The sequence below is a fragment of the Oncorhynchus mykiss genome, chromosome 17 (genome assembly GCF_057628025.1).
Source record: "Oncorhynchus mykiss isolate SJ-2025 chromosome 17, ASM5762802v1, whole genome shotgun sequence".
Lineage (NCBI taxonomy): Eukaryota > Metazoa > Chordata > Actinopteri > Salmoniformes > Salmonidae > Oncorhynchus > Oncorhynchus mykiss.
The window spans coordinates 19,597,637-19,622,150 of NC_143038.1; the positions used below are offsets into that span (position 1 = coordinate 19,597,637).

Here is a 24,514-nt window from a genome sequence, read left to right on the forward strand (position 1 = left end):
GTGACAAGGTTGACAGTATCAGGGTTGACGATTTCATCTTAAATCAGCCTTTACTGCTCTTGTGACATGTAAGCTTTGAACATGTTAAAATATTTTAGCCTATCTATCTATGGGAAACAATATTGATATGTTATACTTGACATGCTCAGTTTTCCACCACAAAACACTAGAACATGGTAGAAAAAAAGTAGAACCAGGCCACCTGCTTTTACACTATGCTTTGACTATAAATGTTCAATGTTTTATTTTGAAAATAAGAACTTAAAAATAACATTAGCCAACTTTTGGCTAGCTCCAATGGTACATCAACTGGCAAAAACTAGCCAAGTTTATTTACTTCTGTTGAAACGGCAAAACAAAGGCTACAAAACATTTCCATACACACAACAGCTGTTTGATACTGCTACTTGACAGATAGCTAGACGATAGAGCTGGCTGTGGTAGCTACAGTTGAGAGGGGATGAAACATTAGCTAATGTTACATGTCAGTTACACTACTAGCTCAGCACTGGGAATAAATGTTTTTGAAGTCAAACAGCAGTTACCTTGGCAGCCAAATAAAGTCAAATAAAGAGTAGCCAGTTTCTGCTCTGCTTGCTTTTACAACTTGGAGCAAAAGCTAAACACACAGACAGCAGCTGCCTCTGTTCAACTCTCTGTTCAACTCTCCTGTGCCGGTCTTATAAGGCAGCCTTTCAGAAGCTTTGCATTCACACAGCCTGTCTGAATGCTCTGTGGCGTCCGCCTGGTCCTAAATCCAGCTATCTGAAACAGCCAAACAGCTTAACCGACTGCTCTGAGGCGGCCTTGTGGTCCTAAAGCACACCGATGGCACTTTTTGTATCACAGCGCCACGATACAATTGGGGGGGGGGGGGGGGGGGCAAAAATGCAATTTCAGAATGTGGGGGTGTCATATCCCCTAGTACCCAGTTAAAGTTGTGCCCCTGGATGTAAGTGATCCAACTGTTAGTGTTTATCAAAATGTACACATACATAATATCTGAGCGACATAAAGGGACTCGATTGATGGAATGACACATTGATATGTCTATGGGTCAACATAATAAGACATACTAATAGACACAATAGACTTTTGACCGATTTGTTAGAAGGAGCTGTTGTGATGACATAAAGGCACAGGCATCAGTGATTTTAACTCATGCCACACATCTCTCCACACACAAACTCAGCCAGCATGAGTTAATGAGTTCTTGTGAAGAACTAGGCCTCTCAGGGGGAGGGTGGGGGCACTGGTCCTTAAGGGGTTTGCCTGCTTGTGGGGTGTGTGGGGGTTCAGGGGGCTCCAAAAAGCAAACTTCACCCTATGGAAGAAAAACGGTCAGGGTGAGTTGTAATTTAATTGAACCATTTTCTTTTGTGGTACTAATCCACATATGAGCCTGACCAAAATGTGCACTCAGGCCAGAACGTCTTTGGGAACAGGACGTGCAAATCTTTCCCCAGGCTGGTGGTCCGACCATGTAAAACACATACTGTAGAGACCCGAGGATCCCAAACCCAATAAGGTTTTGGAGCTAGTTGTTGTTGTCAGTGGCACACCACTAGTAGAAGTAGTCAATGTACCCATACTAATTATCTTCATACCAATTACTTTACCTCTTTGCACCTGTTTTTGAGGACAGTCCAAAAAGTTAAGTGTTTTTGGTGTTATATTGCAGAAAAAAATGATGTGGTGCAAACACAATCTGGCCCTGTTTCATTCTACTTTCGCCAACTCCTGGCTGTGTGGTTGTCATGCCAGAACACAAATGTGTGACTAAAGCCGAAACAGTTTCCAAGCTAAGTGTCTGCTGCATAGGCCTATATGAATAAATGTACATCACAAAATACAATTCTGATGTATACTCTAAAGGCAAAGCTGTGTTGCCCAAGACTAAATGTCATTGACCCTCACCTAAAAAGCAACCAACCAAAGATCTGACTAAAAGGTGGCAAAAGAACAGTCTCTATCACTTTATAGCAAAGTAAGTCATGTGGGGCGACTTACTTTGATATCTAGAGATGACTGGAGACTTGTGCTAAATACCTGTGTTCTCCGTTTGTCTGTTGCCAGTTCGTTTTGTTTTGTGAAACCTACCAGCGGGTTTCCCCTTGCGTCTCTCTGTTCTAGTTCCGCCCGGTTTTGACCATTCTGCTCTGACCTTGAGCCTGCCTGCCGTTCTGTACCTTGCCACACCACACTGGATTATTGACCCCTGCCTGCTCTGACCCTGAGACTGCCTGCCATTCTGGACCTTTTGCACCCCATCTGGATTACTGACCTCTGGCTGCCCTTGACCTGTCGTTTTCCCTACCCCTGTACTAGTAATAAACTTTGGCTACTTCGACACTGTCTGCATCTGGGTCTTACCTGAAACATGATAAAAAGTAGGTTTTTTACCTGCTACATTGGAAGCGTAACTGTTACACTGGAAGGGTAAACCATTTGGCCAGCAAGAGCAGTGCTTGGGTTCTCGGGCCTGAGCTGTGTGTAGAAATGTTGAAAATGGAACCAGAGCAGCGCAAGTAATTAATAGGGTTATCTCACGGACTGCAAAAGTTACACGTCTAGTGTAGCAGTCCAGATAGGACAATTGACTTCGTCCACTGACCTAAGTTCAGTAAAAGTTTGAATCAAACAGAGCCTCCTATAAAAGCGCCTCTGTGTGGTCATTAGTCGCTTTCTGTGTGTGGACTTGAAAGACAGTTGGACATTTCACCTCTGGCGATATCATGTATCAGCACCTTGGGCACTACAATGCCAGAGGAGAGGACTAGTTCAGGGAACAAAGCATGGTGGTCCTTCAAAGGTTAGCGGTTAGCTCCAATTAATTTGTGGGGGGTAATACTGTAACTGGCTCATCAGCCATTTTGTTGGCACCATCCTTGGTTGCTTTGATGTGGAGCACTGAGATATTGTCTTCGAGTTTCACCAGCCAATTTATTTTGATTGACAGGCTAATTAACCAGAAAACCTCAGGTCGTTTTGTCAATGTTTGTCAGCCTGTAGTGATCAGTGTGGCGTTGCTTAGCAGGGAGCTTAACAATTCCCTGTAAACATTTTATATTTTTAACCCTTTAGAAAACCATTCTGAAGAGGTGGTTAGCAACTCTCAACCAAATTCATGTTTATGTACTCTTGCTGTTGGTAAGAAGTTAGAACCAGCCAGTCACTAAGCTTACAGTAAAGCTACAAGCCTTGCTAAGTTGATTACATGTTAGCAGAGGCTAGCCCTGCCACACGAGAGCTTTAGGGTCAGGTTAGCTCCGTCTGTTACCTCACACAAGGCTGCGTGGGCACAAAACTGGCACCCAACTGCCAATTAATCAAATTGCGTTGCCTTACTGGCAACCTCAAAAGGGAGAAAAAGAGGTAGGACAGATGCGTGTGCCAAGATGCGGAGGCTCAAATACTTTAGGGAAATATAACAGGCGAGAAATGTCAAAAAAAAGATCAATGTAAAGTCTGCAGCACTGCCCATGTGTCATAAGCCCTGGGGAGTATTGGCTTTTCTCGACTTCGGCCTTGGGAAAGAACAGGAATGTCGGGATGAGAGGAATTACCACAGATCCTATAGTGCTTCCCGGTTTTCCAGCCTTCAGGGATTGGGATATGCAGGGAAGGGGAGGGAGCGGTGGACATAGTTGCTCGCCATCACCTGTTCCTTCAGTGAGGGAGTTTGGCTGCGACTGCAGTTGAAGAACTCTGTCATGCCCTGACCTTAGAGAACCTTTTATTTCTCTATTTTGGTTAGGTCAGGGTGTGACTAGGGTGGGTAGTCTATCATAAATAAAATGATTAACCTACCCCATGCTGCATCTTGGTCCGACCATCCTTCCAACAACGATCATTACAGAAGATCCCACCACCCCAGGACCAAGCAGCGTGCCCAGGAGGAGCAGACATCCTGGACGTGGGAGGATATGTTGGACAGGAAGGGATCCTGGACGTGGGAGGAAATCCTGGCCGGAAAGGATCACCTTCCATGGGAGCAGGCGGAGGCAGCGAAGGATCAACAACGACAACACCGGGGTTTGTGGCCACGACGGAAGCCCGAGAGGCAGCCTCAAAAAATGTTTTGGAGGGGCCACACGGGGTGGTCGGCGGAGCCAAGGTGGGAACCAGAACCAACTCCCTGTACTCACCGTGTGGAGTTGGTCACCGTTCAGGTGCCATGTTTTCCGTTTCTACGCACTGTGTCCCCAGTGCGCCTTCACAGCCCAGTGCGTCCTGTGCCAGCTCCCCGCACTTGCCGTGCGAAGGTGGTCATTTGTCCAGGACGCGTTGTGCCAGCTCTACGCTCCAGACATCCAGTGCGCCTCCACGGCCCAGTACATCCTGTGCCAGCTCCACGCACCAGGCCTGCAGCGATGATTCCCAGTCCAGAGCCTCCGGCGACAGTCTGCAGCCCGGAACCTCCAGCGATGGTTCACAGTCCGGAATGTCCAGCAACGGTTCGCAGTCCGGAGCCACCAGTGATGATCCATGGCCCGAAGCCTCCAGTGATGATCCATGGCCCGAAGCCTCCAGAGATGATCCAAGGTCAGGAATCTCCAGCGACGGTTCCCAGTCCAGAGCCTCCAGCGACGGTTCCCAGTCTGGAGCCTCCAGCGACGGTTCCCAGTCTAGAGCCTCCAGCGACGGTTCCCAGTCCGGAGCCTCCCGCGACGGTTCCCAGTCCGGAGCCTCCAGTGACGGTTCCCAGTCCGGAGCCTCCAGCGACGGTTCCCAGTCCGGAGTCTCCGGTGACGATCTACGGCCCGGAGTCCCTGGCGACGATCCATGGTCCGGTTCCTCTAGGGACGATCCACAGTCTGTAGTCCTCGGCGATGATCCACGGTCCGGAGCCTCCAACGATAATCCACGCACCACCGAAGGTGGCGGATCCGCGAGCGGAGCGGGGTCTACGTCCCGCACCGGAGCCGCCACCGAGGCTAGATGGCCGCACGGACCCTCCCCCATAGAGTCAGGTTTTGCAGCCGGACTCCGCACCTTTGGTACTGTCATGCCCTGACCTTAGAGAACCTTTTATTTCTCTATTTTGGTTAGGTCAGGGTGTGACTAGGGTGGGCTTTTCTTTTATATGTTGGCCTGGTATGGTTCCCAATCAGAGGCCGCTGTCTATCGTTGTCTCTGATTGGGGATCATATTTAGGCAGCCTTTTTCCACCTGTTGTTTGTGGGATCTTGATTTTGTATTGTTGCTTTTTAGCCCTACAAAGCTGTACGTTTCGTTTGTTTTCTTTCTTGTTTTGTGCCGGTTATCATAAATAAAAATGATTAACCTACCCCACGCTGCATCTTGGTCCGACCATCCTTCCAACAACGATCGTTACAAACTCTGAGAAGAACATGGAGGACCAGGGGGAATTTGGCACTGTGGGAAGCTGTTTATGTCACAGAGATGCTTGACCCCCTCAGCCTTATTTGTTGGACAAAACACACTTGGCTATGCCATATTAGCATCATTGTCATGTGGACTGAGAAAGACACACACATTTCTGGCATGAACACACATTTACACTAAACTACTCATAAGGCACACATGCACACACACATTTTTGTAAACTACTCAGAGGCACGTACTTGCACACACACACACTATCTCTCTCTTACACACACACACACACATGCACACTCAAATAAAGCAGAACACAGAGGGACTTTTCAAGTGCCCGATTAGTTCAAGGAGCACAGGGTTGTGGTTGCAATAGCTCCAGAGATATTTGTCATTGCCTTGTCAGTGTACTGCTTCAATGGTCGACATTTCACAGCCTGGTCTACACTGTCCTCAGAGCCCCATTAGCTATGTGTGAAGGCAGGCTGGGCCCCTCTGTCAGTCGTGACCAGTGTGCCTCGTTAAATGGCTTGGCAGTGGGCACCAGCACATTTCACCCACGGATTTACTGCCATTGCCAGAGACTGATCCAGTAAAATTCAACTGAAAGTTAGCCTGACAAAGGCCCAGCGCAGTAAAAAACTTTATTCCCCCTGAAATTAAGAGAATTATGATAATACCCCTTTAGTGTAAGAGTTGTTTGAAAAGAACGCCTGAAATTTCAGCTTGTTTTGGTGGGATGGAGTTTTGGCTTGCCTGGTGACATCGCCAAGTGGTAAATTAGTTAACAGACAAATAAGAAAATGAGTTCCAAACCTCAATGCCAATAACAGCTAGTTTTCAGTTTTCCCCTCCCCACTCAGACCACTCTCAGACAGTCCTAGGGATCTATCTTTGCTCGAAAGCTATTTTTATTTATTTTTGACCATAAAAAAAACAGTATGGTACTTAATTACTACCCAGAAATGATTTGATACTGAGATTTAAAAAAACGGCTGCATTGGCATCATACACGTGGTTATAGTTGAGGAACAGTGCTGTGATTGCCAAACTTTCTCACACTTTCTCGCTACTTCCCCATCTGTTGGTCTCTACTGAATACATGTACCGGTAGGCTGTGTTTATTATCTCATTAGCAGTAACCAAGGTTACGTCCCAAATGGCACCCTATTCCCTATGTAGTACACTAAGTAGGTAGTAGTGGGCCTTTTGGGACACACACCAAACCTTTTTACATGGTGGGCTATGTAGGTGCCACCTAAGGAGCTGAAGCTTACTGGTCTGCTGGGGTTTAGGGAGAGCTCTTCCCTGTCCATCGCCTTACCCTAGAAGCTTCGCATTCTGCCCCACAGCACATGGTGCACCATCAGCAATGTTGCCCACTCAACCTCCCACGAAGACCCACTAAACACTGCACAAACCTGTGTATGTAAGCTGTGTGTACACACACAGACACACTTTGTCTCTATCTCCTATCCATGTCACGGTGTCACCTCACTGCCACCCAGCCACCCCCTGTGACACCCAGTCAGGCCTGGTTGCCATCTTAATTGGGAAGTACGGGCTCGTGGTGATGGCTGGTGATGACACCTCGTTTCTATGTGTTTGATTCCATTCCATTTACTCCATTCCAGCCATGAGTCCTTCCCTCAGTAGCTTCCACTGTTCCACTCTCTCCCCCTGGTTCACTCTCACTGTGTGGGGACGGTGCCTGGCTGGCCATTGGCAGCGATGAATGCAGTCTCAATAAAGTAGTAAGAATATATTGTATTATATGATATGATATGATATTGCATATATTTCAGGTGTGTGCCTACAGGGTGTGGACACGAAGTATGCCCACATCAGGGGCAGTGCCTCCCCCCCCTCTCTCACACACACCATGTTAACTCAGATAGGAAAAGAAAGCCAGCTGCGGCTTACTGATTTTATCCGTGATGCTTTGCTGTTATGTGTATCTGACCTTCTCAGGTGTTTATGTCCCCAAGTTGGATTGATTATTCCATTTCCACGTTGATGGAGGAATGACAGGAATATACTAAAGCGCCGTTCTACTCTCCACTGAAACCTCTTACACTCCTCGCATATCTGTAAGTGATGTAATGTAGTAATGTTTGTCCATTATGCCCTTTGTCTTAGACCACATTATCATTACATATTATCATGAACTCCGTGGTACAATAATCAACAGTAACATACTACAGGCTTGAAATAGGGATAGCTGTTGTAAATGATACAAATAAAATGTCAATTGTAGCTTAAGTTTGACATGAGCACCATTAAAAGCATTCATTAGGCATAACGGGTAAACAACACATATGCCTGTTTTTGAATCTAATACCAATTCTAGACGTAATTATTTCTAATAAAACAGTCATGCTGTGATCAAATGCTCAAGTGGAATTATAATGGGGTGTTTGAGCTAAATGTGTGGAAGTGAGGTCTTTGTATTTAGTTCAACACTGTATTTAGTGAAGTGATTTAAATACTCCCAACCATAAAAAGAAAGTTCCCAAAGATGTCCCAAAGATGTCATATGGGCTTTCACAATCAAGATCTTTTATTTTTAATTGTACCCCTTTTTCTCCCCAATTTCGTGGTATCCAATTGTTTTTAGTAGCTACTATATTGTCCCATCGCTACTCCCGTGCGGGCTCGGGAGAGACCGGGAGGTCCGTGGGACGACGCACAATTGGCCTAGCATCGTCTGGGTTAGGGAGGGCTTGGCCGGTAGGGATATCCTTGTCTCATCTCGCACCAGTGACTCCTGTGGCAGGCCGGGCGCAGGAATGCGTCCTCCGATACACCACCCAACCAAGCCGCACTGCTTCTTAACACTGTGCGCATCCAACCCGGAAGCCAGCCGCACCAATGTGTCGGAGGAAACAACCTTAACGTGCACTGCGCCCGGCCTGCCACAGGAGTCGCTGGTGCGAGATGAGACAAGGATATCCCTACCGGCCAAGCCCTCTCTAACCCAGACGGCGCTAGGCCAATTGTGAGTCGTCCCACGGACCTCCCGGTCGCGGCCGGTTGCGACAGAGCCTGGGCGTGAACCCAGGGTCTCACTGCACCACCCGGGAAGTCGATCAAGATGATCTGATTGAACTTTATGGAAAGCTATGGAAGTCCGTTGGGGCGGCAGGGTAGCCTAGTGGTTAGAGCATTGGACTAGTAACCGAAAGGTTGCAAGTTCAAATCCCCGAGCTGACAAGGTACAAAATCTGTTGTTCTGCCCCTGAACAGGCAGTTAACCCGTCATTGAAAATAAGAATTTGTTCTTAACTGACTTGCCTAGTAAAATAAAGGTTAAAAAAGTGGAGCACAGAGTCATAGAAGTCAGACTGTTATCAATGCTAATAAAATGCCACATCGCCATGACAGCTTCTCTGCTGTGAACTTTACAATACAATACAATACAACAGAACTACCTACAGTTTAGCGCTGTTGTTTACAAACCGGTGGATAATGCAGGCGCTGCAGGTGCAATTCCAGACACAACAAAAGCCTCTCAATAACCTCCCCCACTGCAAAGTCCCGAAACCATTTGCTGCCACGTCTGTTCCCTCGGGGTGAGTAACCTACGAAATGATTTCTGACATTAATGATCACAGGCCTGGTGGATGAGCTGTCTAACATCAATGCTTTTCTGCTCTAGTGTTGACAGGGCAGAGGGATTTAGAGTGATTTCATCTGTTACAGTAGAGCACTGTAGCGTTGTGAGACTTAGCCGTAGGGTCTGAAAACATTTCCTCTGACGGTCTGTCTGCCTCGCATCAATAAACTGGTTTATCCACCCACTGTATACTGTAGTGGGCGATCTAGACTGGACTGGAGAGGTTTACAGCCTAACTAAACATGACAGAAATCCACTCAAAACTATTCTTGTGGATATTGTGCTCCCCTTCTAGAGCATTAGCACAATCTTAATCAATGTTGTAGAGCATAGAATACCAGCTCTGACCAATGATGTGCATTTTCTTTATGTGCATAAAAGATTGGGAAAGAACAGCTGTGACGCAATCGATGGACAACATGAAAGCCTTCTATTAATCCCACTCCCTGCAGCTAAAGACCTCATCTCCAATTCAATACTGTCGGTTTCCCTTCACCTGCTGTGGGCGCTGCCTGGCCTGTGTAACAGACAGAGAGCAGTGAACCTACAGGATCCCCTCCAGGACTTTCTCCACATCTCTCCCCCGCAGTGCCGACCGGCAGCCTAGAAGTCTCCAGAAGTTTCCCGATTTATTGACAGGATCTCATTTCGGGATGAAACAGTTACAGAACTCATGAGTGGATTGTCAGTTATCCAAGACGTTTTGATGGGTTCTGATGAGATATGCGGCAGCCATTATTTTTGGTTCAATAGGATCGACTCTGATAAGCCCGCTCTACGGCCCCCAAAATAAAACTACGGGCCGCTCTATCTCAGTGTTCTTAGAGGCTTTTCCTCTAAGTGAGACCTTTCTATTTCTTGGCAGTTGTTTGCTACTTACTGTTCACTTACTCACAATTCATCTTACTTCTAATTCACTGAAGGAGAAGGAATCTAACTCATGGCTATAAGAGAACCAAAGCAGTACACACCATGCAATTCAGGGTTTGAACCTCTACACCAGTGTCGATAATTGACCTGGTCACGCTAGAACAATTCCTGGAACACCGGCCATGCCTTAATATCCTGGTGTTGCTTACCCTCTAGGATGACTTCTTTGCCCGTCTTCTTCAGGGCCTGCACGGCCTCGTCGTGTGTGGCGTCCCGGAGGTCGGCGCTGTTGACCGACAGGATGGCGTCACCCACGTACAGGGCCTCCGTCTGGTCAGCTGCCAACCCCTTGAAGATCTTCGAGATGAGAATGGGCATTTTGTTCTCTTTTCCACCTGTAAAGTAGGCCGTCATTGTAAGATAAGAATTTGTACTTAACTGACTTGCCAAGTTAAATAAAGGTTAAATTACATTTTTTTCATAAAGTAGAGCACATGGCATTGGCTCAGTTCCTATCAATGAGACACAGTACGCTTCACGTACAAACTACAAAACCAGATGGTTACAGGGCTTAGATTGTGCATGAATATGATGGGGTATGAATATAAAATATTGTGGTCTACAGGATTATAATACATACGCTTTATCCTAGGGCTTAAAGTAAGTCCCTCCCCACTGGGCACATTTACATGTGGTTGAGTTGTCAACTAACGTGAGTTCAACGTGAAATCAACAAAACATTTCACCATGTCATTGGATTTAGGTTCAAACTTTTTGCAAATCCAATCACTTTTTCCAGTTGATTCGTTGGGTTGAAATGGCGTGGAAACAATGTTGATTCAACACGTTTTTGCCCAGTGGATCTGATACTAGTGACTAACATTTGAGGTGTTTCTTGGGAATCTTTGAAAGTTTGTTGAACCGTTGTTTAAGAGAAAGGAAAGAAGCAATGCACAAGGAAAGTTTTGCTCCATGGGTGTAGGTACTCTTGAGACTGACTAGATTGTTCTGTCACTCAGAGTTCATAGTAAGTACATAAGACTGCATCACCTGCGACAGTGCTCAACGGTTTAATTTGAAAAGCTGAGCAAGGGACATGTTTCACATTTAGACTGCAGTTGTAGAGAATACGAGGACACCAGTCATCCACTTTGCCCGGCTGCAGTCTCTTCTTTCTAACAGGATAATGAAGGTCAGTTCATAGGCTGATGAATCTGCCACTTCCAGAGGGCCCTTCATGGGAAATATTGTCAATAATGTCAAGTGCCAGTTGGGTCTTGGCCTTGGGGTGGCTGAGAAATGTTCCGAAAGAGGATTAAATCAAATTAACTCCGAATATATATTTCAAAGGTTGGCTCCCACGGGCGATTCTACGGATTTAATTCTTGCCTGAGACTAGAGCCAGGTGCCCTCAATAAAAGATGCCGGGGCTGACACACCCATGCATCTCAATCACAGTGGCATCGGCACAGACTGCGACTCCCTCCGCTGTCAACATTATCTATGCCTTTTCTGAGTGGGGCAAGCGTTGCACGCCAGTGTGACATTTGATGGTTGTTCGTTCAGTGATTGAGATGCAGAAATTGTGGCCACCAAATTGAGATTCTGACGCCTGGTGAATTGTGTGGGAGGCGAGAGCAGAAAAAATATCCTCAGTGATTCAATTGGTAAAAATAGAACTACCAGATAATGAAATCCCAGACTGTAACATCACCAAATCGAAATCACCAAGGAACAAACTCCAAATAGACTTTTAGATTAGATCATTAACAAATCATAGACCATATGCAATATTGGGCTATATGTCATAAACTGCATTTAAGCCAATCAACTTGAATATGTGAAATTCGGAAAATAAATAAATCACACTTCTATTACTATTTTTATTTTTTAATTGTCGGAATCATTTCCAATCCCCCCTATATATTTCTTGTAAATATATATACAGTATACACAGTACCTGTCAAAAGTTTCATACTCATTCCAGTTTTCTTTATTTTTACTTTTTTTCTACATTGTAGAATAATAGTGAAGACATCAAAGCTATGAAATAACACATATGGAATCATGTAGTAACCCCAAAAATGTTAAATCAAAATATATTTTAGATTTTAGATTCTTCAAAGTAGTCACCCTTTGCATTGATGACAGCTTTGCACACTCTTGGCATTCTCTCAAACAACTTCACCTGGAATGCTTTTCTAACAGTCTTGAAGGAGTTCCCACATATGCTGAGCACTTGTTGGCTGCTTTTCCTTCACTCTGCAGTCCGACTCATCCCAAATCATCTCAATTGGGTTGAGGTTGGGTGATTGTGGAGGCCAGGTCATCTGAAGCAGCACTCTATCTCCCTCCTAGGTCAAATTGCAATTACACAGCCTGGAGGTGTGTTGGGTCATTGTCCTGTTGAAAAACAAATGATAGTCCCACTAAGCGCAAACCAGATGGGATGGCGTATCGCTGGAGAATGCTGTGGTAGTCATGCTGGTTAAGTGTGCCTTGAATTCTAAATAAATCACAGACAGTGTCACCGGCGAAGCACCCCCACAGCATCACAACTCCTCCATGCTTCACGGTGGGAACCACACATGCGGAAATCATCCATTCACCTACTCTGAGTCTCAAAGACACGGCAACAAAAATCTCACATTTTGACTCATCAGACCAAAAGGACAGATTTCCCCTGGTCTAATATCCATTGCTCGTGTTTCTTGGCCCAAGCAGGCCTCTTTTTCTTATTGGTGTCCTTTAGTAGTGGTTTCCTTGCAGCAATTCGACCATGAAGGCTTGATTCACGCAGTCTCCTCTGAACAGTTGCTGCTGAGACGTATCTGTTACTTGAACTCTGTGAAGCATTTATTTGGGCTGCAATTTCGGAGGTGCAATAAACTCAAATTAACTTATCCTCTACAGCAGAGGTAACTCTGGGTCTTCCTTTTCTGTGGCGGTCCTCATGAGAACCAGTTTCATCGTAGCGCTTGATGGTTTTTGTGCGACTTCGTATTATATGTTACGAATTTGCAAAACACACAATAAGTTTTAATTTTGTTAAATGTATAAGATGTTAAATGCAAAATGTATGATATGTAACAAATTCTAGCTAAGTGTTTAATGTCAGCTAGCTGGCTAACATTAGCTAGGCTAACAGTAAGGGTTAAGGTTAGAGTTAAGGTTAGGGTTAAGTTTAGGAGTTAGGTAAAATAGTTAAGGTTAGGGTTAGGGGAAGAGTTAGCTAACATCATAAGTAGTTGCAATGTGCAATGAACAAAAATATAAATGCAACATGCAAAACATTAAGATTTTTCTGAGTTACAGTTCATATAAGGGAATCAGTCAATTGAAATAAATTAAATTATGCCCTAACCTATGGATTTCACATGACGGGGAATACAGATATGCATCTGTTGGTCACAGCTTAAAAAAATGTAGGGGTGTGGATCAGAAAACCAGTCAATATCTTATGTGACCACTATTTTCCTCACGTGACACATCTAATTTGCATAGAGTAGATCAGGCTGTTAATTGTGGCCTATGGAATGTTGTCCCACTCCTTTTCAATAGCTATCCGAAGTTGCTGGACATTAGCGAGAACTGGAATACGATGTCGTACACGTCAATCCAGAGCATCCCAAACATGCTAAATAGGTCACATGTCTGGTGAGTAAGCAGGCCATGGAAGAACTAGGCCATTTTCAGCTATCAGGAATTGTGTACAGATCTTTGTGCCATGGGGCCGTGCATTATCATGCTGAAACATAAGGTGATGGCGGCAGATGAATGGCAATGGGACTCAGGATCTCGTCGCGGTGTCCCTGTGCACTCAAATTGCCATTGTTCATTGTCCGTAGCTTATACATGCCCATAACATAACCCCACCGCCACCATGGGGCACTCTGTTCACAACATGGACATCAGCAAACCGTTTGCCCACATGACACCATACACACTGTCTGCCATCTGCCCGGTACAGTTGAAACCAGTACCCACCCGTGAAAACCACACTTCTCCAGGATGCCAGTGGCCCACTTTGCCCACTGAAGTCGTTTACAATGCCGAACTGCAGTCAGGGCAAGACCCTAGTGAGGACGACCAGCTTCTGATAGAATTTCTGCAAAAACTTTGGTTGTGCCCACAGTTTCATTAGCTGTCCGGGTGGCTGGTCTCAGATGATCCCGCAGGTGAGGAAGCCGGATGTGGAGGTCCTGGGCCGGCATGTTTACAAGTGATCTGCGGTTGTGAGGCCGGTTGTACGTACTGCCAAATTCTCTAAAATGACATTGGAGGAGGATTATGGTAGAGAAATTAACATTCAATTCGCTGGCAACAGATCTGGTGCACATTACTGCAGTCAGCATGCCAATTGCAAGCACCCTCAAAACTTGAAGACATCTGTGGCGTTGTGTTGTGTGACAAAACTGCACATTTTTGAGTGACGTTTTACTGTCCCCAGCACAAGGCGCACCTGTGTAAGGATCATTCTGTTTAATCAGCTTATTTTTATGTCATACTTGTCAGGTGGACTGATTATATTGGCAAGGAAGAAATACTCACTAACAGGGATGTAAACAGATTTGTGCACAAAATTTGAAAGAAATAAGCGTTTTGTGCATATGGAACATTTCTGGGATCTTTTATTTCAGCTCATGAAACATTGGACCAACATGTTGCATTTATATTTTTGTTCTTTAGTGTAGCGAAAAAGTAGTAAATAGTTGAAAAGTTGCTAATTAGCTCAAATGCTAAAGTTGTCCGTTATGAGATTCGACATTCTCGTTATACACCTGCCCATCCACCCCAACCAACCATCCTACTTCCGTTTTGCTTAAGGCAAAACATCAGTCTTATGTAACCATACCAAATGTAACATTTAATACTAATTTGAGTGTCTCGGATTTACATTTACGTCTAGTCTATGAGACCGGAAAAGGAGGGCACCAATTGTGTTTCACTTTGTTACCCTTGAGGGATACAACCAATGCTTATTCAAACAGACTAACTATTTAACATAAGATTTGTTGCATGAGCTGAACATCTGAGTTGTGCACTAATTTCTACACACCAGTCTCCTTCTACCTATCGTCCAGTATATGGTGTCAAAACAAACTTTAGGCCTCAAGCCTATCCGGCCTTAAATGCACTTCGGCACTTTGGTCCAAACGCAAGGTCGACTCCATGCCTCCCTCCACCGAACCAGGGTGTGCTTCTGAAAATAAACATCCCAGACAGACTGCTCCACTGCCATCAAATAGCTTTCATCTCAGGCCAATGACAACTGCATTCTGGGATCTTCTTGTCAGCTGTTCGCATTGTGGTGTCAGCTGGCCGCCTCCTGCCTTTTGCTCGCTCTCTCTCGGCTTGACGTGGCAGCACCACTCTGTCGAGACAGTGGGGAGTCACCGGTTGGTGGTCGGTTTCACTTATTTAAACAGTGCCAATTGATTTTCAAAGCCGCAAAAAAATATATTTATGTCATTAAATGTTTATGTCATTAGGGGGACTCCTTTTGTAAAAGGGGGCTGAAACTAATACAACACCAGCCACATCATTCCTGCCAAACGGTGAAGCATTTTGCATTGCAGTAGGTCCAGGCCGTCTATCAAAATGGACCACTGTCCTGGGCAGGTTTCCAGAGCGATGAGATGGTCTATGTATACATGCAGACATTCCAGGAAGTAAATCTCCATTTATTCTCTATTATATTGCATTATTTACAACAGCCACGATAAACACAACCATTGATGTTTAATGATGGTGCATTTTACACAGTAACAGTTAAAAGTTTGGACACACCTACTCATTTAAGGGTTTTTCTTTATTTTTACTACTTTCTACATTGTATAATAATAGTGAAGACATCAAAACTATGAAATAACACATATGGAATCATGTAGTAACCAAAAAAGTGTCATTGTCCTGTTGAAAACCAAATGATAGTCACACTAAGCGCAACGCAGATGGGATGGCGTATCGCTGCAGAATACTGTTGTAGCCATGCTGGTTAAGTGTGCCTTGAATTCTAAATAAATCACAGACAGTATCACCAGCAGTATCACCAGCATCCTTACACCATTATACCTCCTCTTCCATGCTTCACGTGGGAACCACACATGCTGAGATCCTCCGTTCACCTACTCTGCGTCTCACAAAGACACAGAGGTTGGAACGAAAAATCTCAAATTTGGACTCATCAGACCAAAGGACAGATTTCCCCCGGTCTAATGTCCATTGCTCGTATTTCTTGGCCCAAGCAATTCTCTTCTTCTTATTGGTGTTCTTTAGTAGTGTTTTTTTTGCAGAAATTTGACCATGAAGGCCTGATTGACACAGTCTCCTCTGAACAGTTGATGTTAAGATGTGTCTATTACTTGAACTCTGTGAAGCACTTATTTGGGCTGCAATTTCTGAGGTGCAGTTAACTCTAATGAACTGATCCTCTGCAGCAGAGGTAACTCTGTCTTCCTTTCCTGTTGCGTTCCTCATGAGAGCCAGTTTCATCATAGCTCTTGATGGTTTTGCAACTGCACTTTCCGGATTTACTGACCTTCATGTCTTAAAGTAATGATGGACTGTCGTTTCTCTTTGAGCTGTTCTTGCCATAATATGGACTTGGTCTTTTACCAAATAGGGCTATCTTCTGTATACCACCCATACCTTGTCACAACACAACTGATTGGCTCAAACACATTAAGAAGGAAAGACATTCCACAAATTAACTTTTAAGAAAGCACACCTGTTAATTTAAACGCATTCCAGGTGACTACCTCAAGCAGTTGGTTGAGAGAATGCCAAGAGTGTGCAAAGCTGTCATCAAGGCAAAGGGTGGATACTTTGAAGAATCTCAAATATACATTTGTTTAACACTTTTTTGGTTACTACGTGATTCCATATGTTATTTCATAGATTCGATGTCGTCACTATTATTCTACAATGTAGAAAAAAATTCAAATAAAGAAAAACATGAGTAGGTGTGTCCAAACATTTGACTGGCACTGTATTGTCATTGGCTATACTGAGCAATTTTCCTAACCAGCTTTGCTGCTGTTTTAACTGAGCACCGGTACCAGTGCCTTGCGAAAGTATTCATCCCCTTGGCATTTTTCCTACTTTGTTGCATTACAGCCTGTAATTGAAATCAATTTTTATTTGGATTTCATGTAATGGACATACACAAAATAGTCCAAATTGGTGAAGTGAAATGAAAAAAAGAACTTGTTTAAAACTGTTTAAAAAACGTAAATGTGGTGCGTGCATATGTATTCACCCCCTTTGCTATGATGCCCCTAAATAGATCTGGTGCAACCAATTACCTTCAGAAGTCACATAATTAGTTAAATAAAGTCCACCTGTGTGCAATCTAAGTGTCACATGATCTGTCACATGATCTCAGTAAATATACACCTGTTCTGAAAGGCCTCAGAGTCTGCAACCCCACGAAGCAAGGGGCACCACTAAGAAAGGGGCACCACCAAGCAAGCGGCACCATGGAGACCAAGGTGCTCTCCAAACAGGCCAGGGACAAAGTTGTGGAGAAGTACAGATCAGTGTTGGATTATAAAAAAAATAATCGAAACTTTGAACATCCCACTGAGCACCATTAAATCCATTATTAAAGAATGGAAGAATATGGCACCACAACAAACCTGCCACGCACCAGGCAAGGAGGGCATTAAGCAGAGAGGCAACAAAGAGACCAAAGATAACCCTGAAGGAGATGCAAAGCTCCACAGCGGAGATGGGAGTATCTGTCCATAGGACCACTTTAAGCGTTACACTCCACAGAGCTGGGCTTTACGGATGAGTGGGCAGAAAAAAAGCCATTGCTTAAAGAAAAGAATAAGCAAACACGTTTGGTGTTCGCCATAAGGCAAGTGGGAGACTCCCCAAACATATGGAAGAAGGTACTCTGGTCAGATGAGACTAAAATGTAGCTTTTTGGCCATCAAGGAAAATACTATATCTAGGGCAAACCCAACACCTCTAATCACTCTGAGAACACCATCCCCACAGTGAAGCATGGTAGTGTCATGCCCTGGCCATAGAGAGGCTTTTTATTCTCTATTTTGGTTAAGCCAGGGTGTGACTACGGTGGGCGTTCTATGTTATTTTTTCTATGTTTTTGTATTTCTTTGTTTTTGGCCAGGTATGGTTCTCAATCAGGGACAGCTGTCTGTCGTTGTTTCTGATTGAGAACCATACTTAGGTAGCTTTTGTGCACATGGGTTTTGTGGGTAATGTTTTCCATTTCTGTGTTTGCACCATACGGGACTGTTTCGATTTTAATTTCTTTCCTGCACTTTGTTCTTTTGGTATTTTCTTGTGTTCTGAGTTATTAAAAGTTATCATGGACACGTACCACGCTGCATTTTGGTCCGATCCTTCTTATTCCTCATCAGAAGAGGAAGACAATCATTACAGAACTACCCACCACCAAAGGACCAAGCAGCGTGGTAACCAGGAGCAGAGGGTTCTGGACTCCTGGACTTGGGAGGAGATACTAGACGGTAAGGGACCCTGGACACAGGCTGGGGAATATCGCCGCCCTAAGGAAGAACTGGAGGCAGCGAAAGCTGAGCGGCGGCGATATGAGGTAAGGCAGCGCAACAGGCAAGAGAGGCAGCCCCCCCAAACATTTTGGGGGGGCACACCGGGAGATTGGCGGAGTCAGGCGATAGACCTGAGCCAACTCCCCGTGTTTACCGGGAGAGGCGTAGTGCTGGTCAGGCACCGTGTTATGCGGTAAAGCTCACGGTGTCACCAGTGTGCACTCATAGCCCGCCCCCCACAAGTGCCATGCGAGAGTGGGCATCCAGCCAGGGCGTGTTGTGACAGCTCAGCGTTTTTGTTCTCCGGTACGCCGTTTCGGCCCAGGGTATCCTGCGCCGGCGCTGCGTGCTGTGTCTCCGGGGCGCTGCAGTTCGCGCTATGCCTGCGCTCCGCCCGTGCCGGGGGAATGTGGGCATTGAGTCTAAGGGAGAGGTGCGAGTGGTATGCACCAGATCTCCAGTGCTCCCCCACAGCCCGGATCAACCTGTGCCTGCACTCTGGAGGGTCCGGGCTAGAGTGATCATACAGCCTGGAGGAGTGGTGTCAATGCTGCGCACCAGAGCTCCAGTGCTCCCCCACAGCCCGGTCCATCCTGTGCCTCCTCCACGCACCAGGCCTCCTGTAGGTCTCCCCAGCCTGGTGGGTCCTGTGGCAGCCCCACGCACCAGGCTGTCTCTCCGTCTCCTCCCTCCAGGTTCTCCCGCCTATCCGGCGCTTCCAGAGTCTCCCTCCTGTCCGGAGCTGCCAGAGCCGCCCGCTAGTCAGGAGCTGCCAGTCGCCCTTCACTATGGAGCTGCCAGAATCGCAGCCCCTCAGTCCAGAGGTGCCCCTCAGTCCAGAGGCCCGCTGCGGGGTCCACGTCCCGCACCCGAGCCGCCGCCGTAAGAAGACCCACCCGGACCCTCTCCTTTAGAGTCAGGCTTTGGGGGGGGGGGGGGGGGGGGGGGTTACTGTCACGCCCTGGCCATAGAGAGGCTTTTTATTCTCTATTTTGGTTAGACCAGGGTGTGACTAAGGTGGGCGTTCTATGTGCTTTTTTCTATTTCTTTGTTTTTGGCCGGGTCTGGTTCTCAATCAGGGACAGCTGTCCGTCGTTGTCTCTGATTTCTTTCCTGCACTTTGTTCTTTTGGTATATTCTTGTGTTCTAAGTTATTAAAGTTATCATGGACACGTAGCACGCTGCATTTTGGTCCGATCCTTATTCCTCATCAGAAGAGGAAGACAATCGTTACAGGTAGTGGCAGCATCATGCTGTGGGGGTGTTTTTCATCGGCAGGGACTGGGAAACTGGTCAGAATTTAAGGAATGATGGATGGCGCTAAATACAAGGACATTCTTGAGGGAAACCTGTTTCAGTCTTCCAGAGATTTGAGACTGGGATGGAGGTTCACCTTCCAGCAGAACAATGACCCTAAGCGTACTGTTAAAGAAACACTCAAGTGGTTTAAGGGGAAACATGTCAGTGTCTTGGAATGGCCTAGTCAAAGCCCAGACCTCTATCCAATTGAGAATCTGTGGTATGACTTAAAGATTGCTGTACACCAGCGGAACCCATCCAACTTGAAGGAGCTGGAGCAGTTTTGCCTCAAAGAATGGGCAAAAATCCCAGTGGTTAGATGTGCCAAGCTTATAGCGACATACTCCAAGAGACTTGCAGCAGTAATTGCTGCAAAAGGTGCCTCTACAAAGTATTGTTACACAATGAAAAATATTTTGCATCTTTAAAGTGGTAGGCATGTTGTGTAAATCAAATGATACAACCCCCCATCCAAAAAATCTATTTTAATTCTAGGTTGGAAGGCAACAAAATAGGAAAAATGCCAAGCGGGGTGAATACTTTCGCAAGCCACTGTACGTCACTCTGTGTTTCATAATTGTCCTTAAATTCGCAAGAGGCTGAATGTTTCTCACTGGAGAGCATCCGAGTGAGCAAAACAGCACCCCTCTATCTCTATATGTGCAGGCCATCTATGTGATGCTGTCTGGTCAAAAAGAGTATGACATTGCTGCCGCCGTAACATTGAACGCAAGAGAAGCCACCAAGCATTTGGCCTACCTCGATTAAAAAAAGTATAAAATAATAGCCAATCAGCATTGACCTAAACTGAGCGAGCTCAACTGTGAATGGTCCTGGCGCACCCAGAAGAAGTGTCAAGGGATGCCAGATTGGATTTGGCTTCAATCGATTCACATCACATAGAGAGCAATATGTAATTGACAGAAACAACTTGAATTGTTGCATCGCTTTGTGTTGTTGTGATCCGGTGGCTAGCTTGCTAAAATTGGTCCTTTCCTAAATAAGCCATGGATGGAGATAGGGTTTTACTTAATTCTCCATTCTGGGCAATGATTATAACGGCGATTCTGATACAACCATATATTCATACATTGTGCCCATGGCCTGAGAGCATGGAAGTTCAATATGTAGCTAGATGTAGAAGGCTAATGTTAACTAGCCAACGTTGCCCATGAAAGGAAGTTAGGCTAGTGAGCAAGCATTTTAGCAAGGTAGCTAAAAATGCAAATGCAAAAAATAAAAGCGTGTAGTGTATGACAGAGTCATAGACCGTTTGGTCAACATGAAAGGGAGGAGGATGACATTGGCATTTCTCTACAAGTAGGGTGAGTCAACATGTTTTTCTACTTGCACAAATGCACGCACACAGAAATCAGAACCATGGACAGTCACGTCATATTTAGCTTACGTTGATTGGACTAAATGATTTTTGGTATCTTGTAGTTGTCACTGTATTAGACTAAGCATAGGTGATTTGATTATGTTGAAGTTGAAATGGTGTTGGACTAGTGGAGGCAGCTCCTATTTTCTTTGCAACTTGACTTGGTAACTCTCCATGGTTCTAAATCAATAGTTATTTATTAGTCCGAAAATGTCGGAGACGTTAACTTGCTTGACCTTGCTGTAGATCATGTAACTGTTTGTTACATGCAGTATGCTTTGTGGACTTCACCGGACAGAGGTTGCGCTCTGGTTTTGTGATGAAACAAAGGTGTCGTTGAATTTATTCTGCCACTGTGTTTTCTTTTGTCTCGGCCTTAGGCCTATATATCATGGCACAAGGCATATGAACTAACAGGTTATCGAGCAAACAGTTATCACAACACATAGCTTGTAATATGGCTTTTTTTCTGGCTTTTTTCTGGCTTGGCTTCCCCAGTGATTTTACCCAAACACCGCTACTGCTCTTCGCAAACAAACAGACAAACAAGCACACACCGTCTTAAGCTCAAACAGGAGTAGGGATGTATTCTTAAAAATACTCTTTTCTGCTTGAGACCCCAAAAGTCTGGCTTTTCCTAAAAGCATGTTCCATCGCCTTATCTTATTGCATGTGCATACTACAATGGCGTACAATAAATAGTCATGAGGCTACATTAGATTTAAAGGGTGTGTCCCAGAGGGTTTTTGTTGACCTGCTTTTCCATCGCGATCATGCAGGAAGCAGTGAGATGATTTGTTTCCTAATCACAAGTTTGAGCCGTAACATTGACTGTGGAATACTCCAAAAAGACCATGGGATACACTGAGTGTGAAAAACATTAGGAACACCTTCCTAATATTGAGTTGCACCCTTTTTGCCCTCAGCACAGCCTCAATTCGTCTGGCCACGAACTCTACAGGGTGTCAAAACCGTTCCACAGGGATGCTGGCCCATGTTGTGTCAAGTTGGCTGGATGTCCTTTGGGTGGTGGACCATTCTTGACACACACAGGAAACTGTTGAGCGTGAAAAACCCAGTACTGCTGCAGTTCTTGGCACCTACTACCATACCCTGTTTAAAGGCACTTCAATCTTTTGTCTTACACATTCACCCTCTGAATGGCACACATACACAATCCACATGTCAATTGTCTTTAGGCTTAAAAATCCTTATTTTAACCTGTCTCCTCCCCTTCATCTACACTGATTGAAGTGGATTTAACAGGTGACACCAAAAAGGGACCATAGCTTTCCCCTGGATTCACCTGGTCAGTCTGTCGAGGAAAGAGCTGGTGTTCCTAATGTTTTGTACATTCAGTGTATATGGAGACATTTTGATGTTGGTAATAACTTGTGAACACAATAAATAAAAGAAAAGCAGGTCACCTAATAAATAGATGTCCTAATTCAATTAGACATGCAGACTTATTCCCATGGGACAACATTAGGCAACATTTCACTCCCATGACATCATGTAACTAACTATTTCACAGTGGTGCTTGTCTAACATCAGCTCTTATTTCTATATGAAGAGTTTACTATATGCCATTATTGCACAGCAGCATGGCAGATAGGCTACCTTTCTCTTGAAGTTACCATGCATCCTGACAAACTTTCTTGGTAGGCTATATTCACCCGATCATAACATGTTTAGGGAGAGAATCAAGTCCTCAAAATAACATTTAGAGAAATAGAGTTGGTTGCACAGTTTACTTGAATAGCTTCAAATGGCTTTATTGACGAGAACAGTTTGATGTTTTTTTCAAAAGGTTCCGCTGTTGAAAAACTTAGGCTATCACAAACAACCTAGTCTACTGCGCTACAGCATGGCCTTTTCTCAATTATTGGGCGAATGGAAGTGTCCTCCCCTCCTCGATAGACACCTTTCATCTGTGATAGTCATGTGTATCCTACCCAAGTCCTTCCTGGAATTGTTTTTAAATCTGCCACACCTCATTTGAATCAGCTTTTGTTTTGTGTGAGGAGAAAAGCATGTACACGTTTAAAAACAATATGCTACTTATCATTTTATCTATAAAATGTTTTGCACAACAAGTATATTTATTTTTGTATCACTTTACACATTTATTTTGGGATTCCACCCTGTAAATGAAATTTGCCTGACTCAACCAAGTCTCATTTCATACAAGCGCATTTTCGCCCACGTTCACTTTCGCCACCTCTCCTCGATTACCTTCAAAAGGAGGCGAGAGGACTGAGGAAAGAGGACGAAGGAGTTGGAACAATTCCAATTGAGAAAAAACCCATGGAAAAACTTCAACCCAATTACTGATTTTCGAAGAGTTTAAGTATTCGGTGAGGGAAGTTGGTACTTTCAGCGTTTACTTTTAGTAAAGTCCAACGCAAATGTCGAGTAGCTTACATTGTTAAACTTGAAGAAAAAAACGGACCAAATAAATGTTTTAGAGAGTGTCGTTTGATTACGCACTACATTGAACCTACCTTTAATACTAATTCCAAGTCCTCCCACATCTTGCTTGGTAACTCGCACCGTGCGCTTAACGTTGGTGATTGTTTCTGGGACCGGAGAGGAGCTGAGGTTGGCCGGGTCTCCGTTAATGGCACCGGCAGGAGTTGGGTTGGGTTTAACTATGTCTTCGGCGACCTCTCCGGGGCTCACGGTTAAAGTCTCCTCCGTAAGTGTGGCTAATACACGGATCCAACGGTCCACGGTAACTCGAAGTTCTAACAGTCCCGTTTTCTGTGCCTTCATCGTGGCAGCCATGTTCAACACATTCCTGGAATAACTAGACGGGTTGGCACTCGGTGGTCGTGTAAAGAGATAGGGGTGGGGGAGATGCCAAGCGGCGCAGCCCCCTCCTCCAACTCTCTCTCTCTCTCCTCTTCCAAGAGGTTTAGCCTAGTACTCTCTCCCAAGTATTGAAGTTAATTGAGCACAATACGATTAGTAAAGATAAAGGGGAATTTTTTTTCTCCATTAATTAACAAAGTTTAATAAGTGGTGGGAAAAGTACCCCATTCTAAAAGTAAAGATATCTTAATTAACAGAGAATGACTCAAGTAAAAGTGAAAGTCACCCTGTAAAAGTATAAAAGTATTTGGTTTTAAATATACTTAAGTATATATACAAAAGTAAATGTGATTGCTACAATGTACATAAGTATCAAAAGTAAATGTGATTGCTACAATGTACATAAGTATCAAAAGTAAAAGTATAAAAAAATGTCTAAATTCTTATATAAAACAAACCAGATGGCATAATTTTATTTTTATTAATGGATAACCAGTGGCACACCAACAATCAGACAGCATTTATAAACAAAGCATGTTTGTTTAGTGAGCCGACAATCAGGATTACCAGGGATACAGTTGAAGTCGGAAGTTTACATACACCTTAGCCAAATGCATTTAAACTCAGTTTTTCACAATTCCTGACATTTAA

The 24,514-nt window shown here is 44.7% G+C and overlaps 2 protein-coding genes across 3 annotated transcripts in view; one reads left to right on the forward strand and one right to left on the reverse strand.

The window, feature by feature from the left end:
* Positions 1-23,993, reverse strand: part of LOC110493904 (alpha-1-syntrophin) — a 79,191-nt gene extending 55,198 nt beyond the window's left edge. For both annotated transcript variants that reach the window (XM_021568494.3, XM_021568493.3), the window contains exons 1-2: positions 23,554-23,993; positions 10,036-10,221 (exon numbers count right to left, since the gene is read on the reverse strand). In XM_021568494.3, the coding sequence (XP_021424169.3) occupies positions 10,036-10,221; positions 23,554-23,836 (469 nt within the window). In that variant the 5' untranslated portion in view covers positions 23,837-23,993. The remainder of the gene's footprint in view (positions 1-10,035; positions 10,222-23,553) is intronic.
* On the forward strand, positions 1,247-6,961 carry LOC149975853 (uncharacterized). The gene has a single exon (XM_090205021.1). It carries the CDS (start codon positions 3,989-3,991, stop codon positions 5,015-5,017), a length of 1,029 nt encoding a protein of 342 aa, XP_090061147.1. The 5' UTR covers positions 1,247-3,988; the 3' UTR covers positions 5,018-6,961.
* Positions 23,994-24,514: the final 521 nt, after the last annotated feature.